Source organism: Harmonia axyridis, chromosome 3 (genome assembly GCF_914767665.1).
Source record: "Harmonia axyridis chromosome 3, icHarAxyr1.1, whole genome shotgun sequence".
Classification (NCBI taxonomy): Eukaryota; Metazoa; Arthropoda; class Insecta; order Coleoptera; family Coccinellidae; genus Harmonia; species Harmonia axyridis.
The window spans coordinates 29,474,576-29,491,443 of record NC_059503.1 but is presented as its reverse complement, the minus strand read 5'-3'; the positions used below and the strand labels follow the sequence as shown (position 1 = coordinate 29,491,443).

Genomic DNA, 16,868 nt, shown 5'->3' with positions numbered 1-16,868 from the left:
CATCCGTCCTATGATTACATATTTAATGTTTTGTTATTTTTTAATAAGATGAAATGGCTGAAAATTTAGCGAAAGGTCAAGAATTCACTTGCAAATTATGCAAACACGTTGTTATACCAGATCCAGTGACTTGTATAGTTTGCGACAGTACTTATCACGAAGGCTGTGCAAAAAAATCGAATGGAACTTTTGTTGGAAAAGCTGATTATGTTTGTAAAAAGTGTGACAATGAATACTTCTCCGAAATCAGGCATTTGGTTGAAAGTGACAAAGTTAGCGAAGAGACAAAAAATGTTATGGTTTTACTAGTGAAAATAATTGAATCGAAAGATGAAATAATAAGTTCCAAAAATTACTACATAAAATTATTACAGAACAAAGTTGCTAATTTGGAGAGCAAAGTGAAAATGTTGAATAATACTCAGTAAAATCAATTAAGAAAGAAAAAATATTTGTTAAGTTCTTAAAATGTTTATTTCCTACTTAAATCTAAAATCATAGTAAATGTACATTATGTATAGAAATATATTTTTTCATTCTATGAATGAATTCTTTTAGATGTTATTTTTCTAAAAACTTATTCATTTTTTTTTGAATCTTTAATTATTGTCTGTTTGTCTTGAAAAATTTATATTTGTTCTTAATTTTTCAAGTTGAAACTTTTTTCAATTCCTTGTGCATAAACAACAGCGTCATGTATTGTTGGAAACAGTTTAAAATTACTATGAATCTTCTCAATAGCATCCCACTGGGCTATCTTCTCAAAAACAGGTCCTAAAATATCAGATTTAAGTATTTTAGATTCAATCAATCTGAATAATATATTTTTATATTCACCTGAACAGCCTGCAATATAAAGACTTATGCCCAACTGGTCCAAGTCTCTAGCTAAATTCCTCATCAGATCTATACCAGCTGGATCCACATAAGTAATAGAGGCAAAATCTATAATGATATACTTCATCATTAAGCTTTCAAACTCAAAAGATAGATTATGATCTTCTGCATATTTTCTTTTTCGTAAGATCTTTGATGGAATGAAACCCAATTTTTGGCCAAAGGATTCTGTGAAAACCTGTCTTGAAGAAAAATTTAATATACCAGAAAAATGGAAGATTTTTATACTTGGTATTTCTTGTACCTGAAAAAAAAAACCTTCAACAAGAATATCTTTGTATTTTTATGATTCACTCACTGCTTTATATCGTTCTAAATCTAAGTACAGATCTGTGTTAGGAACATTGCCTAAAAGACAGCTGTATGGCTTGTAGCTCTGTAAAATGATACCGAATAACGATATAATGACACCAGCTGCCAGTGCCAACCCAATATCTAAGAATAATGTCAATAGGTAAGCAGTAAGAAATACCAAAGCATCCCATTTACTCAGCTTCCAATATTTCAGTAAAAGTGTAAACTGCATTACTGCTGGCCAAATTGCCGCAGCAATTAGAGTTCCAAGACAACACTAAAAGGAAAAATAAGTTAATTTTGAATCGATTGTTGTCTGAATTCAAAGTGTTTTTGGAGAGGAATAATTTTGTGGTGGACAAAAATAAGATGACATTTGAAATAGAATAATATGTGCAGGTGAGTATCTTTTTTTTCTTTAATATTTCCTCAGGAGAGCTGAACATGGGGAAATTTAAGGTGATCAAATAAATTGCGGATGGTATATTATCTTGCGCAATACAGAACATAAGACATTCTTAATGTTTCTTCATTTGAGGTAATAAGTGATCTTACCTTAGGAAGTGATTCAAAGGCTGGTCCTAAGATAAGTAAAACGGATAGTAGTAATGTACAGGATATCAAAGACGTCAGCTGAGTGTTACCACCAACAGATTGCTGAATCAAAGATCTGCTCACCGAAGCACAAGTCGGCATACAAGAAAATAATGATCCAAAGGCATTACCCACACCCTGCAAATGACAAATTGAAAATGTTGCTAGTAAAATCATTGTATAGTTACTCACTAGGGCTAGCAATTCTTGATTTGAATCAACTTCATAAAAACATTTTCTAGCAAACAAAAGTGCCATGGACATAGTTATGGCATATGATACTATAGCTATTGTAAGGCACTCCAGGAATATGTCAGGTATTAGTGATAAGTCCGGAAACTGTATCATTGGAAACCTGAAATAGTTTGAAGACTTGTAAATTTGCAACTATAAATGTATATTTGGTAGAAATGGCTGATTAATACTTTAGGTACCTAATAATTACCCTGTAGGAATATTCCCTATAATTTGAATGTTGTTAAGTACTTTGAATGTATCTCGACAAAAGTAGCTGAAGGTGGTTCCTACAATAACTACAAATATTTCAATTGGAAATGGGATTTTTGTTTTCTTCGCCATGAGTTTCTGAAAAGACAAGGTTACATCATTGTTTCATACATCAATTATGGTTTACAAATGTAAATATTCATAAATTAAGATGACTGATTATTGAAGCAAAAAATTATAAAAAAATACCTTCAAACCATAGTTATTGCCTAGTATTACTAATAAAGTCACAGCCGATATTATCACAGAAGGTACATTTACAGTTGTTATATTGGAGGCTACATCGAATAAAGTCTGAAATATCACAGTAAATTATTTGTTCTATCTATTCAGATAAAACTTGTTGGTTCAATTCTTACCAACGGAAGACTGAAGTAGCCTCTTCTCTTTTGAAGCTTGAGACCTAAAATTTCTTTCAGTTGAGAAACAACCACATGGCAACTTGTTGCACAGGTCAGTCCTTTTATCAGAGTATCAGAGAACATAGTTGTTATGATTCCTAGACGTATGCAGAACATAAACACCTAAAAATATTCACTAATTAGTTTTCCGACATATCTATTGAAGAAATTACCTCACCTGTATACAAGCAACCACAAATGTCACTGTTATTGCTACCTGTATATTTGTTCTTATATGGCCTCCATTTGATTCACTCAGGTCTTCATGTTCAATTATCGTTCCGTTTTGGAGGATTTCATGTGTTCCATATTGAGATACTATTTTTCCAGTCATTAAACATATGATGGCAAAGGTTCCTTTATAACAACATAAGTTCAATAAATAGTGAAAATAGTTCACAAATGATAATTGCTTTATATGCTCAACAAGAAATCAAATATCAAATGAAATCAATAAGGTTTTTACCTATAAAAAACTAACCGGTTGACAAATGTCTAGAAGTACCAAAAATAGCGTACATCAAGACTGGAAAAAAAGCCATATATATGCCGCAGATGGGCGGTATGCCACCTAGCATACCATAACCCATTCCCTAAAAAAAAATTTCAATGAAGTTTGTTACACTGAAGTGAATAATTGAATAAAAACTCACCTGTGGAATCTGCATCACAGTTATAGTAAAGCCAGCTACTATATCTCCAAAAAGCCACTTTTTCCATTCGTAGTTTGGAAGCCATTTTAAGATTGGAATAGTTTTCCTCAGGCATTTTACTGGTTTCACACTACAGCATTTTTGTATTCTTTCTTTGGCTGCAACAAATGGTTCTCATTATTGAGATATATTTTCTGAGCGCTCGTTCCCCGAACAGAGCGCTATATCATTTTGTCATAATGTCTGTTATTTTGATCTGGAATGGACTCAAACGATACTGATTACGAATTCTTTGAACTGATGTCAACACCAATATCGAAATGAATCGACGAAAATGTTACGGACAAATTCAATTATGTTCGTCCAACCGTTTGTGAACACGATAACGTTTGAATAGAACAATCAAAAAACTTGAAATTTTCAGGGTAGTTTCGGATCTTGAATGTCGAGGTTAAGTTCATTAATGGGCAAAATCAGAGTAGGTGTGCCATAAATATGGCCGTTCGAAATTTTGTTTTCCGATAATTTAAATACTTTAGATGCAATCGAGATGAAATTTTGAATTTATATGTGAAATAACAATTTCATGTCTCATGCAAAATTTGATGTTGATAGCGTAATCAGAATCAAAGAAAATCTATCAGAATAACGAAAAAAATTACCCAATATTTCCATAACAACAGATCCGACAAGATTGAAATTTTGTTAGAATATGTAAAATTGAGTGTAAAATAATCACTCTGATGTTCAAGCCGAAGGAGGATATTATTATCAAAACCTCTCATCTAGATAAACTAAATAACAACAATGACTCATAATAAATACATCTAATATGTAGAGAGCGGTGGTCGTCTAGGGCGCAATTGGCGCATGAATGAACAAGCGCACGAAACTGACTTCACGTTTTTATAAACTTCAATTTTCACTCATCTGTAGATAAAGTAATGAATAAAAATTTCAAACTCACCTTCCAATCTAGAAGGCTTGGCATATAGGGTGTCTCTGTTCAGGTCTTCTTGTTGATACACTGGGCGGTCCACATAAATGGAGAGGCTGGGTTCCGTATAAGAGTTGGCTGCAACGCTGAAATAGTTAAAATCTACACTAGATAAGACATCGATGCAACTTATATTCATTTGTTTCACTAGTAAGGGACTTTTCTTCCGCATAGTCCTATAGTTGTACAAACTTCAAACTTGGGAAAAGAGAATAAGAGGTACCTGCTATAATGCACGACAGATCTGCCGTTCAGGAGACATATTTTCTCGTTATCCATAGCGAAATTAACGTGAACAATGTACCCGGATGGTTTAAAATAGTTTTTTGTTGATTTGTAACAATGCGGCGACTACAGGAGATCAATTATAGCTGCATTGTGCCTTTGGAAGTGTTGAAAACTGAGATAAGATACTGTGAAACGAAAACAAACAACTTCTGACAGCCAAACGATGTTTATTATGCTGGAATTCGGATTTCAGGATATACGGTTTGTTTTGTTCATTCAAGTAAAACATTTACCAGTTCTGATAAAATAGACGGCGAATATGTTTACATACAGTCAATACAACCGACATACACAAATATCTTAATTCAAATCACTGGCGGATCTGAGGGGGGGCATGATCACCTTCCCCCCCAAGAGTTCTAAATAGTAGATATTGGTTGAACAAACGGAGTCTGCATATTAAATAAACCAACTAAAAACTTTGAAAAAACACACGTGGAAAAATTCTGAATAACTGAACAAAAAAATATTAACCCCAGGTCAGAAGAATATGGAAAAATTCAACTGTTCTCGAAAACATCAAAGGCCACATGCTACTCCTAATTTTTGTCTAGTCAGTGGCAAGGGGGGCTGACAATTCCCTTATTCACAAGTTGTTTACCTTATTAATTCACCCCCTGAATCCGCTAGTGAATGAAATAATAGTTTATCTTTAATGACTGCTGTGTACAGGGTTTTACCAAATAAGTGCGAAAGGTATTGGGGATGAATCTTCGTCGAAAATTGAAGGGTTTCTTTTATACAAATAAAAATTTTTACGCCTTCCCTTGAAAACTTATACCCTTGTACAAGTGAAATGTTTTTTTTCTTGGTACCAACTTCTGAATATATGTATAAAGGAATGGCATATAGTCAGCACTTTAATTAATGAAAAGGCTACCTATGAATATTTTTGTTGTGATCTTTTAAAGGGGTGAAACATGCAACCCCTATTGCATATTTTATCTGAACTTTTTAACGAAACAAAATTTCTCAATTTGAAAATATTTGTTGAAATTGTTTTATAAAATTTTCCGTGTCCGTAAAAGCAATAGTTTCCTAATAAAAAATTTAAATATGTACAACATTGTGCATGAACGGATCTTAGGTAAATGAAATCTAAAAAATCTAGTAGGCGGCTGTCAAGTTTTTGTTTTGTTTTTGGTAGAATGTTATTCCTTCAACTCTTCACCAATTCAAAAAATCGTATAAGCGTATAACTTTCGAACGAAATACTTGTTTACATGAAAAACTTCCTCGAATTTTTAGTTTCTAATGGTAACTCCCTGTATAGCCGTATGAGCGCTTAAAAAAATTATGGAATGAAGATGAAATTAATGTCGTGTGTTTAACTCTGAATCGATAAGATGATAACCGAAAATTTTTTGTTTTTTCTTGAAAGCTAAAAAATTGTCATGAAATTTGCCACGAATTTTATATGCTAAATATCGTGAACACAAATTGTAATTTTGATTTTTCAATAACTGACCACGTAAACAAAATCATGTGCTGCTGTGAATGTGAATAAAATTTTTTACTGCTAAGTTCTAGCCCTAATAGTCGGAGATATCACTTTTGAATACCGCTGCTAGCTATTTATTGAAATATTTTATATTGATATTTATTTTCTAATTATTTCATACATGTTGGGAGATTTTGCGATGAAATGGAAATAAAAAAATTCAAATAGATGTTGATAACTAATTCTTAACCATCCTTCTGAGTGATTATACTGAGTGAAACTATGCCCTAATGGTATACCATTGGGGCATAGGCTCAGGTTAGGTTAATCGAACTATATTTATAATATGGCGATAGAAACAAATATGCCTCAATAAAATTGAGTTGTAGTTGAAAATGTGTGTTTTTTTTGTAATATTAAATTGTTATAAAATCGGCGTGCAGAGGTATAACTACAAATTTTGTTAAAGCGAGTGCCACTTGAATGATTTCTCATTATGAAATTAGGTGGTAGCTTCTTTTGATGTTTTTTCTAGTGGTCGATAATAAATATAATTTTTACAAAGAATTGGTACTCAATTGTTCATCGTTTCAGAAGCATATTTCAAATATCGTTTATGAAGGGTATGTTTTCGACTGTCATACAAATTTTGCCACTTCTTCTCAGAGAATAAGTTTTGCTGTGAGATTATGAAAAAATTTGACGCCAAAAGCAATATTTTACTAGAATATATTTCAGTCCAAAAAATAACCTATTCTTAGCCTTTGTCCCAATAGTTATGATTCACCTTGTATGTTTCGACGGATACATTTTTACTTTTTATTAATTTTTATTTAAGTATGAAGGCATTAGTGTTATTATATGACTGTTATTCTATCTATTTCTACTTTCTAATTATACGAAAACAGTTGTTTCGCAGACAGTAGCTACTGGAAAACGAATAACTGTCATTTAATTTAGATTTAAATACCGAGTCAATCCAATATTTGGAATTAAGGTTGTTGTTTCCTTCTTATCAATATATGAAAAAATAGTGTGAAATACTGTGAAAGTTTCATGGGGAATACTTACGCATCATTGTTTTCTTGTTTTTTCGACATGTTCGCACTCTATATCGGAGATATATTGCTTTTCACGTTCATTGGATGAAGATACAATATCCTGAAAAGTGAAACAGACAGATCTAGAAATTGTTTGCAAAAAAGTGGGAATCTCAACTTATAGGAATTGAACCAAAATAAATTATGATTTTTGAGTAAACATGAGTCAGCGAATAGCGATAGGTATCGTTATTACAAAGTTCAAACTTGTTCCGATATGTGATTATGTAACGATGCTGTTGCTAAAATATTCGGGATTTCGCAGAGATAACAGCTTATTCACAAAACCGCACTAGATCGTACAATCAACAAGTTGGCGTTGTGAAACTCTGTATTTCGCTCACTACTAAACCAACATTTTAATCACTCTCAATTTCTACGAATTGAATTTAATGAAATACTAACTGAAGAATGCTGTAGGTATATGGTCTTCACGTTCCTTAGCTACCGAGATTACTGACAATGATTTTTACCTGGAATCTCAGGTAAACAAGGCTACATAAATTGGCTACAAGTGGAGTTCCCATTAACTTGAGAGTTGTTAATATTTTGCAAGGTTGTTTCACTTGATTTAAAAAGTTCATTATCGCTTCGATAGGCGATATAGGTACCTTATCTGTAAAGCAAGATAAGGGGATTCAATGATCTTCATTTTATCTTAAAGAGATGTAATAAATAATTTTTGCCGCAACTCTTAAAAAATATATAACCCCTGTACAAATAAGCCACATTTTGATGGTCGCTGCTACATTTTTCCTTCAGATACAAGAATGGCTGTCAGTCAGTCTATTTTCTAGGTTAGAACTGTCAATCGTCTTACATAACGCCCTGAATTCCACTTCAAGCAAATCCTTCAATTTTTATTAGTTTCCAATAGATAAACTTGTCAAATTTGAAGAGTTTCTACTTACTTTTACCTTCTTTTTTCCCTTATATGCCAGCTGCGACTTTCCAAAGGTATTTACAATGAAATCGCTCTCAGAACTGATATTAATTGAAACCACAATCGAGCACATCTGATCCCATTTATTCAAAAGTTCGAATTCCAAGAATCGTATATTCCGTTCACAATTTTTCCGCAGGTGTCATTACACATAACACTAATGATGAATGATAATCTGAAATTGTTCGCGATAGTTTGACAGGAATCCAGTGACCGTCAAAAAGTTCTCTAGTGATAAGTTTTGTCGATATCATTTTCAGTTGGTTACTTCTAGATTGTTATTGGAAGTTCATTCAAAAATTGATCTCACATGACACTCTTTCAAGATTTCATTTCAACACTAAAATATCTAGTTTAAGATCAAATTTTTTTTCTTTTGAAGACAAAATACATTCAAGCTCAATAAAAGGAATTGTCAAGTTCCAAAAAGCAAATAATTATTGGGGAACACAATGAGACACATTTTTCTGATTGAAAAAACTATTAATCCAACTTTTATCATTTTTCATTTTTTTTTACTCATATTATTTCGTGAAAACATTTTTACGAAATCATACTCATCACAAAAATGGGCATTTTTAGATTTTCTCCCCAATATTTTCATGAGAACAAATTAACTTATGTATTTCATTCTGACTTTATCAATGAAATTTTAATGAAAATACAAATTAAACCAAAGTATCAATCGAATGAATAAAATCAATATAATGACATGAACAGATCTTCATATCATATCCCTCGCGAAACAAGAGCTGTTTACTTGGTAAACAGATAAATATTAGCTGGGCAAACATGTTCGTAAACAATATATCGTATGAAACTAAATACAATGGGCTGAAGTGAGATAAGATTTTTATACACAATGAAGCATATTCAGTTATCATCAAATATCTACAGGGTATATCTTAAATTACACGAAACGTTTAAATTAAAAAAAAAATGCTAATTAATGTGACAGTTAGCTTCCTCGTCCGTTAATCCTAAAAGTTCGGCACTTCACACTACGGTTTTTCGGTTTTGTAACACTATCATTTCTCTAGAAATTTTTATTTCGCATGCGCAACGCACTCCTTTTATTCAGGAAAGCAGAACTTCCTATAGAACCCAACCCGAATACCAAATTTCTTCAAAATAGAATGTACGATGTATAACGCGAAATATTACCTTTACCCTTATCCGGAAAAGCTAAATATTGCTAACAGGTTACGGGCCCAGAATAAGGCAAGTAGAGTACTGAAGAATGAGTTATAAATTTTCAACAAAAAAACACGCCTTGTTTCTCATCGTTCATTCGTTTGGAAAATTGACGGGCAGAGACAATTGAAGTGAATGGAAATTTTCTATGAAAGCTCTTCTCGAGTAGGATGACCTTTGTAATGTAACGAGCGATCATTTAAATTCGTGGTCAAGAGTGCTGAAGACTGTAGAGAAATTGAATTAGAGTTGATTTTCTGTGATTACAAGTAGCGCTCAGCTTGTTCCCAAATTCGTAAAGTATGTAAACAAATATTATTAATATGGTACGAGCTAAGCGCTACTTGCAATCACAGAAAATCGATTTTAATTTCTCCACAACACTCTTGACCACTAATTTAAATGAACGCTCGTTAGTAAGTGGTACTAAAAAACGCAAAAAACCTTTCTAAAATAATATTGTCCATGGATGAAATCAATTACTCCCATATTAATGGTGAGTTTCATAATTTTCATCGAGGTGATTTGCTGGATCAAATCATTTCTCTGATCAATTTTAGTTTATTTTTGACACTTCCATAGATTTTAAGCACAATTAACGAGTTGATCGGTTAATCAAAGTTTTATGGAATCCGTCCTTGATCTGCTACAACTGCAAAAGGAGCATGTGACAAGTTGAAGAGAGCTTTCAAGGGCCAAGGAGTGTGGGATTTTTAGGATCACTTATTAACACAAAATTGGACGACTGTGAGTTTATCAAAGAATATTGTGACTGCTCACAAATTGAACGAAATGAAATTCCAAGTTGAGGATGAATGGATAAAACTTTGTTGCTTTCAGGTGAATAAGTATCGTCCAATGATTATGGGATTGGAAAGCAGTGAAACAAAAATAAGTGGAGACTCTATTTAAGTCAAACTGTAGCAAGATGTAAAGTGTACTCTATTTGTTATTCCACAAGAATAGCAATATTCTTCGATAGAATGTTAACTCAAAGTTTAATATTTTCCTCCAGGAACTCCTTGGCTTCTTTGAGAATTGTCACAGCTTGTGCTGGTTATGAGAACATCTTGTGTTCGCTTCAATCAAAGCCTCCATAATCCTACGATTTCTCTAAAATATGAACTCCGCCCCTTATATGCAACCTGGCTGGTACCATGTTGTAGGAAAAATGTCAATATTTCCCGAAGAGCACGCTCATCAGTCACCAATTCATCGATCAGAATTTACCAGCCTTGGATTCACGATGTCGCGACTTGTACGCTTCCTTTGTCAATCGCATGTTGAAAACAATTCTCACATAGGTATTTTGAATATCTTACTTCGCATTCTAGATTTGTGCATACTGGCTGAATCTTGTTTCCTCAAGTGCGACAATCTTCTAAAATGGAAAAGTGGCAAGGAAAAGTTGCTATTGTTACTGGTGCCAGTGCTGGTATTGGTGCTGCTATTGCAAAGGCTTTGGTCCAGAAGGGAGTTGTGGTGAGATCTTCCTTCACTCGCCTGTATTTCATACTGCTTTACCAAAAGAAGTAACAGAAATTGTTAAATGAAATAGAAAATATTTATTAAAGTTGCGAGATATCGGTCTCAGGAAGAAACAAAAAATTAATAAGTCTTACTCCATTCTTTCACAACGTTTCGGCCTCTATTAGGCCTTTTTCAGGTTTCAGAATGATAAAACTTAAATATTTTCATCTACAGAAAATAGTCATTCAAAAATCAATGGAGAAAACGGATTCCATTGAACCTAAGCATTGATGTTTGTTGGTGTTTCCGGGGTCATGACACATCGCACATAAAATAAGATTTTTTATTTTATTTTCTTATTTTATGATGAGATGTGTCATGACCCCGGAAAAACCAACAACATCAATGCTTAAGTTCAGTGGAACTCGTTTTCTTCTTTGATTTTTGAATATATCACAGCACAAATACATTGGAAATCAGTTGTCTTTGATAACACACAAATACTAAAGATAATTGAGTACTCGAAAATTCATTTCAATAGCGAATTTAGTTGAAGTTCATATTCACGAACGTGCTTTCTCCAAAAACGGACTATTATTTGATTGAATGTGATCACTGATTTCTTTAATTTTAGTTTTTTTTTATTTTACGAAAATCATTATTTAAAAAAAAAATTGATTATCTGTCAGTTTTATTCAGAAATCATTGTAACTTAAACATTTCAAGAAGTAATTGTTTCAATATGGTTTGGTTCAATCTTGATGGCATCTTTGTTTATTTCAGTTATTTTTTTTTCCTCTACTTTTTTTTTCTGTAAATGATTTGTTCAAACTTTATTTTCATTCTGTGCTTATTGCTACTTACTACAAACTGTACTCATTAATGTGTATATAATGAATCCTACAGGACCCTGTCCATGATTCAAATAATTTGTAGTAATAATAATAAGACGCTAAATAATTTTTTTTAAATTCTATTTGGTCTAAAGGTTGCAGGTCTCGCAAGACGCATAGACCGCATCGAAGAGCTATCGAGGACGCTTTCCATGGAAGAAGCACCTGGAAAACTATACGGATTAAAATGTGACATCACCAAAGAAGAAGACATTATTAAATCCTTCAAATGGATCACAGACAACGTCGGCCCTGTTCATATTCTAGTTAACAACGCTGGTCTTATCAAACCCACTAATTTAACAGGTGAACTATTAACTCTTGCACCACTTCAAACTGAAGATTTTTTGAATTTTTAGAAGGCGCTACTGAGGAATGGCGTAAAGTCTTCGACGTTAATGTCATGGCTCTCTGTATTTGCACGAGAGAAGCCTTGAAAATAATGAGGAAAAACAAAATCGATGGTCATATTATCCACATAAATAACATAGGAGCTCATGTCATACCTTGTATTCCTAGAGAAGAGTCCTTGATGAATGTATATCCTGCATCCAAGTTTGCCGTAACAGCTCTAACCGAATCTTTGAGACAAGAATTGAAAATTCTCAAGAGTAGGACCAAAGTAACGGTAAGTTTTCTTAAAGAATACGACAAATTTAAACCATTAATTATTACTACAGAGTATAAGTCCAGGAATTGTCGTAACATCCGAGTTTCAAAAGAACTTAGGCAGTGCTGCAAGTCTCTATTATAAAGATGGACCTAAAATACAGCCCATTGATGTCGCTGAAGCTGTTATTTATTCCCTTTCAACTAATCCTAACGTTCAGGTATGCTAAAAAATACGTTAAATCAGTTTTGATATATTATATACTTATTACAGGTGCAAGACCTTATAATTCGACCTCTTGGTGACGCAACTTCGTAAGATGTTGAATTTTGTATAGAAACACATATAGATTCTCATTTCAATAGATTTTTCCAATAAATTGCTTTTCATTCTTTAAAAATCAATGTGGTTCATTTTCTGAATACCCCTTGTATATCGGGAACTCTATTTTACATTCACTGACACGAATCGGTGGTTCAGCGTTTCTAGTTCAATGTTGATTCTGTGATTGTAATGGTTCGATTATTGTTTATTTATTTTATATCGACGTTTCCCTGGGGCCTGGAGTAAACTTTCGATTTTGCAACTTGTTAGGAATAGATTAAGTGTTACGTTGTTATCGTATATGATTAGAACTTGTAGGTACAGTTTGTTCATGTGATACGGTCCTGCATTTGATATCAACGAATAATATTTTAAAAGCTAGAAATTACTAAGGTCATGTAAAGACAAAGTGATGGCTTGAATTGACCGACCTTGCATGTTCCCTGAAATGGATTCAACTTTCGAGTCACTTTAGAGTGATTTATTGAAATAGTGGAATTGGTGGACTAGCCATAAACTCCTTAGGTCGAACTTTGTACCTGTAGGTGAGTATGTATATGTTTACCTTAGTATCAAAATTGAAATGGTAATGTTCTTATCTATTTCCTCAATTTTTATCATTTCATTCTTTAATCTCTTTCAAACATTTTAATGGTGCTTTTATTATTCCAGGTCCATTTCAGACTAAACATTTGGGATTTGAATTGAGAGAACTTTTTACATTCCATTTCACTGCCACATTGAGAAGTACAATGGACCCATTCAAGAAGCAATCTTCCCTTATAACTCCATTTGTAACAAGGCCTTGGATGAACCAAAATGGGGCTGCTGCCGCTGCTTCATCTGGTTCGGTAGGTCTTAAAGGAATAATAGCAGGTAAGCCAAAAATTAGAAAAATTATTAAATTTTTCACTTAATTGTACTTTGAACTTTTCAGGTGGAATAACAGGGGGTATTGAGATCTGTATTACATTTCCAACAGAATATGTTAAGACGCAATTGCAATTAGATGAAAAAGGGGCCCAAAAACAGTATACTGGTATAGCTGATTGTGTTAAAAAGACTGTGAAAGGTCATGGTATTTTTGGGCTTTACAGAGGATTGAGTGTCTTAGTGTATGGATCCATTCCTAAAAGTGCGGTAAGGTAAGAGTGGTTTTTTTGTGATCTAATGTTTCCAAAAATATAATTTTGATATGCATTTTTCCAGTTGGCTTGTTTTGAATGATCTATATATTTGAATTTTTAATCAATTATGACAGTTTGTGATGTCTATTTTTGTCATTGAACTACTGAACTTATGTGGATTCTTTCATTTAAAGCCAATTTAATGGTTCCATACTAATGAAACCATAAAAACACATATAGTAATTTGAAAGAAACCTCAAATTTTCGAGTAATTTATGTTACTTGGTTGAAGAATTAAACTTGCTTCACTTTCCTATGAAATGCTACCAAAATAACATTCAATGTAAATCTATTTCTTAAATGTTAATTAGCAATTTATTCAAATTATTTCATTTTCTATTGACAATCTGAATATATTATCAAAATTATGTATAGAATGGTCTGAAAATTTAATATACCTACTAATGATTTAGATGAAGCATGTTGTTTATCAACTTTCTTTTTTTTTAATGTTTCAATGAGATTCCAAAGAAATGTTTTTCTGAATGATTTTTCAAGGTTTACCTCATAATTAATATCATATTTTTTTCAGGTTTGGTAGTTTTGAATTCTTTAAAAATCAACTTGCTGATGAAAATTATGAACTTGGCCCATTGAATCGGTTATTATGTGGTCTAGGAGCAGGAGTGGCCGAAGCAATTTTTGCTGTAACTCCAATGGAAACTGTCAAAGTTAAATTTATAAATGATCAACGAAGTGCCAAGCCTAGATTTAAGGGATTTGTGCATGGTGTTGGTATAATTATCAAAGAACAAGGTTTGTAAGATTAAAATAACTCTAGAACTATTTCTGCTACAGTAGAAACCCCATTATTCGCACTCATTTTTGTCATTAGGCATTCGGATAATTGAAAATCCAGATAATCTAAGAGAAGGGATTATCATTTATATTATTGCAAAAATTATGATGTATAAATTATATTTATTGAAAAAAAGAATGATACTCAGATCCGTCCGACAGTATCCTTGAATTTCGGCTGCAGGTCATTGGTATATTAAAGGTTTCAAAAATGTTAGATTTTTTAAGTAGTTTTTGTTTCTCTTACCATTTTATGCCTTCCAATGTAGTTGCAAAACAAAAACAATGTATGATGAAATTCTTTCCTCTAATTTCTTAGTCTCTGATGATTTATGCTGGATCCACAATTGGGTTTGAACTAAAAGGAGTTTGTATTGCATAGCCCATTTTGAAGCATAGGATAAAATACAATTTCAGCATATCAAAATATAATTAAAGATAATTATCACGTTAATATTCACTACATCAAAATCCTTTGGTGTAGCTGTCGTATGCAAATGCAATATATTAACAAAGACTAGTAATATGTGACATTAAGGTATTATCATCTTATGATGATAATACCTTAATGTCACATATTACTAGTCTAACAGATTGACCTTATGGTCAATCTGTTAGGTTGTAATAACCATTCGTCGCGAGAAATTGACTTTCTGTCTTAATTCTTTTACATTCCTCAAGCAACTAATTAATTTTCCAAACTGTCAACATAGATACAAATTTGATGTAACTCTCTATGATCTCTCAAGGTCACTTGTAGGTTCGGCAAGATGACTTAAATCTTTATTGAAAAATAAATGAATTCACTAGATTCTTTTTAAATATTTACATTATATATTGGTGTAATTCTGGGTTGAAATATTCCTTGATTTTCATTTGACAGAAACAATTTTTCAATGCAGATAGGTCAAGGATATGTTTCAGTTGCAACAAACACACAGTATCACACTTTTTGGTTTTGTGTTTTCTGTTGTTCAAACCATTTGAAAGCTGTTTCCAGATAGACCCCCCTCATCTCGTATTGGGGACTCGTGGACGTCCTGATAATCGGGAATCTGTATAACAGGTGTCTGCATAATGGGGTTTCTACTGTATGAATGAAGATTCTTGAAAGTATTGAACACCTCCAAAACTTTTCCAATTTCTAGGTATAAGTGGAGTATATAAGGGTTTGACTGCCACAATAATGAAACAAGGTTCCAATCAAGCCATTAGATTTTATGTGATGGAATCAATGAAACAGTGGTATAAAGGTGATGACAAGAATAAGAAAATACCGAAGATGGTAGTAGGAGGATTTGGTGCTATTGCAGGTTAATAATCCAATGTTAGATCTCAATCAATTGTTTCTACTTGTTCCTTTTTTATAGGTGCTGCATCAGTATTTGGTAATACTCCTCTAGATGTTGTTAAAACAAGAATGCAAGGCTTAGAGGCTTCCAAGTATAAAAATACGTTAGATTGTGCAGTTAAAATTTGGACACAAGAAGGGCCTTTTGCATTTTACAAAGGCACTGTACCTAGATTAGGTAGAGTATGTCTTGACGTTGCTATAACCTTCATGATCTACGACAGTTTCATGGAATTGTTCAACAAAGTCTGGAAATAATATCGCTAATAGTAGCTAGATAATGATTTTATCTGTGGGTTTTTTGCATAGATGTCTCATTCAAGTGCATGAGGCACATAGCAGTTGTTGATTCTGTATGTTAGCTTGTTAAATGGTAACATTTATATAGTTGACAATTTTCTGAATTTCACTTTTTATTATTTGGGGATAGGGCTTCTTACACTGAATATACATTCATAGATTTTATAAAACTTTGTGATAGCATGAATTCCAATATTTAATGACCATTGCATTTATCACCTCTGGTTTTTAACTTTACAATAATTTAAGATTACTTCAACATTATTAATTTTTATAATTGAGAGAATATTTTGACGAATGCTATATTTTTATACTGATGATGTATCTTAAATCTTTCCTAGTCCAATGAGAGAATGAGTTGAATGTTAACCTGAAAATTTATAATTCAATTCTTATTATTTTGATATCATAATTGTGTCAACTAAATTGTTAAAATTCAAAATTGTTTTCAAATTTTATCTATATGTATTTGTTATATGTATACTCGCTTTGCGCCATTTTGTTATTAGATTTTGATATTGTTTTGTATGTTGTGTTTTAAAGATTATATTTTCATGAGCTTTAGTAAAGTTTTTAAAAGAAGTATATCTTGTTTCAACCTTTTCCACCATTTTAGTTTATGTTGA

The 16,868-nt window shown here is 32.4% G+C and overlaps 3 protein-coding genes across 10 annotated transcripts; 2 read left to right on the top strand and 1 right to left on the bottom strand.

The window, feature by feature from the left end:
• Window positions 1-455: 455 nt before the first annotated feature.
• LOC123676346 (solute carrier family 26 member 6-like) lies at window positions 456-8,313 on the bottom strand. Of its 5 annotated transcripts, none has more exons than XM_045612201.1 (14): window positions 8,084-8,313; window positions 7,144-7,233; window positions 4,314-4,429; window positions 3,347-3,504; window positions 3,175-3,286; window positions 2,872-3,050; window positions 2,652-2,816; window positions 2,482-2,586; window positions 2,231-2,370; window positions 1,978-2,140; window positions 1,747-1,923; window positions 1,196-1,468; window positions 838-1,141; window positions 456-774 (listed from the first exon to the last, which is right to left on the bottom strand). In XM_045612201.1, the coding sequence occupies exons 2-14, from the start codon at window positions 7,170-7,172 to the stop codon at window positions 641-643; spliced, it is 2,055 nt and encodes a 684-aa protein (XP_045468157.1). In that variant the 5' UTR covers window positions 7,173-7,233; window positions 8,084-8,313; the 3' UTR covers window positions 456-640. The 5 variants fall into 5 exon arrangements, with proteins under 5 accessions (XP_045468157.1, XP_045468160.1, XP_045468159.1 ...); XM_045612204.1 differs by having other exon boundaries at window positions 8,090-8,311; XM_045612203.1 differs by lacking the exon at window positions 8,084-8,313 and adding an exon at window positions 7,646-7,736.
• LOC123676348 (farnesol dehydrogenase-like) lies at window positions 1,437-12,661 on the top strand. 4 transcript variants are annotated; one of them, XM_045612209.1, is made up of 7 exons: window positions 9,668-10,056; window positions 10,150-10,567; window positions 10,644-10,791; window positions 11,768-11,978; window positions 12,032-12,300; window positions 12,353-12,502; window positions 12,556-12,661. In XM_045612209.1, the coding sequence occupies exons 3-7, from the start codon at window positions 10,696-10,698 to the stop codon at window positions 12,598-12,600; spliced, it is 771 nt and encodes a 256-aa protein (XP_045468165.1). In that variant the 5' UTR covers window positions 9,668-10,056; window positions 10,150-10,567; window positions 10,644-10,695; the 3' UTR covers window positions 12,601-12,661. The 4 variants fall into 4 exon arrangements, with proteins under 4 accessions (XP_045468166.1, XP_045468164.1, XP_045468165.1 ...); XM_045612208.1 differs by lacking the exons at window positions 9,668-10,056; window positions 10,150-10,567 and adding an exon at window positions 1,446-1,590; XM_045612207.1 differs by having other exon boundaries at window positions 10,150-10,791.
• Window positions 12,662-12,774: 113 nt separating this feature from the next.
• On the top strand, window positions 12,775-16,827 carry LOC123676347 (putative tricarboxylate transport protein, mitochondrial). The gene is made up of 6 exons (XM_045612206.1): window positions 12,775-13,151; window positions 13,279-13,482; window positions 13,544-13,751; window positions 14,326-14,549; window positions 15,740-15,904; window positions 15,962-16,827. Exons 2-6 carry the CDS (start codon window positions 13,359-13,361, stop codon window positions 16,198-16,200), a joined length of 960 nt encoding a protein of 319 aa, XP_045468162.1. The 5' UTR covers window positions 12,775-13,151; window positions 13,279-13,358; the 3' UTR covers window positions 16,201-16,827.
• The last annotated feature ends 41 nt before the right edge of the window (window positions 16,828-16,868 follow it).

Bases quoted from the DNA above. Each gene is read 5' to 3' on its own strand.
- LOC123676346 (XM_045612200.1), bottom strand. From the start codon at position 4,622: ATGGATAACGAGAAAATATGTCTCCTGAACGGCAGATCTGTCGTGCAT. The intron at 2,817-2,871 runs GTGAGGTAATTT...GAATATTTTTAG, and splicing joins TTGTGGTTGCTTGTATACAG to GTGTTTATGTTCTGCATACG. The intron at 2,587-2,651 runs GTAAGAATTGAA...GTGATATTTCAG, and splicing joins GCTACTTCAGTCTTCCGTTG to ACTTTATTCGATGTAGCCTC.
- LOC123676348 (XM_045612208.1), top strand. From the start codon at position 10,696: ATGGAAAAGTGGCAAGGAAAAGTTGCTATTGTTACTGGTGCCAGTGCT. The intron at 10,792-11,767 runs GTGAGATCTTCC...TTTGGTCTAAAG, and splicing joins TGGTCCAGAAGGGAGTTGTG to GTTGCAGGTCTCGCAAGACG. The intron at 11,979-12,031 runs GTGAACTATTAA...TTGAATTTTTAG, and splicing joins CAAACCCACTAATTTAACAG to AAGGCGCTACTGAGGAATGG.
- LOC123676347 (XM_045612206.1), top strand. From the start codon at position 13,359: ATGGACCCATTCAAGAAGCAATCTTCCCTTATAACTCCATTTGTAACA. The intron at 13,752-14,325 runs GTAAGAGTGGTT...TATTTTTTTCAG, and splicing joins ATTCCTAAAAGTGCGGTAAG to GTTTGGTAGTTTTGAATTCT. The intron at 15,905-15,961 runs GTTAATAATCCA...CCTTTTTTATAG, and splicing joins AGGATTTGGTGCTATTGCAG to GTGCTGCATCAGTATTTGGT.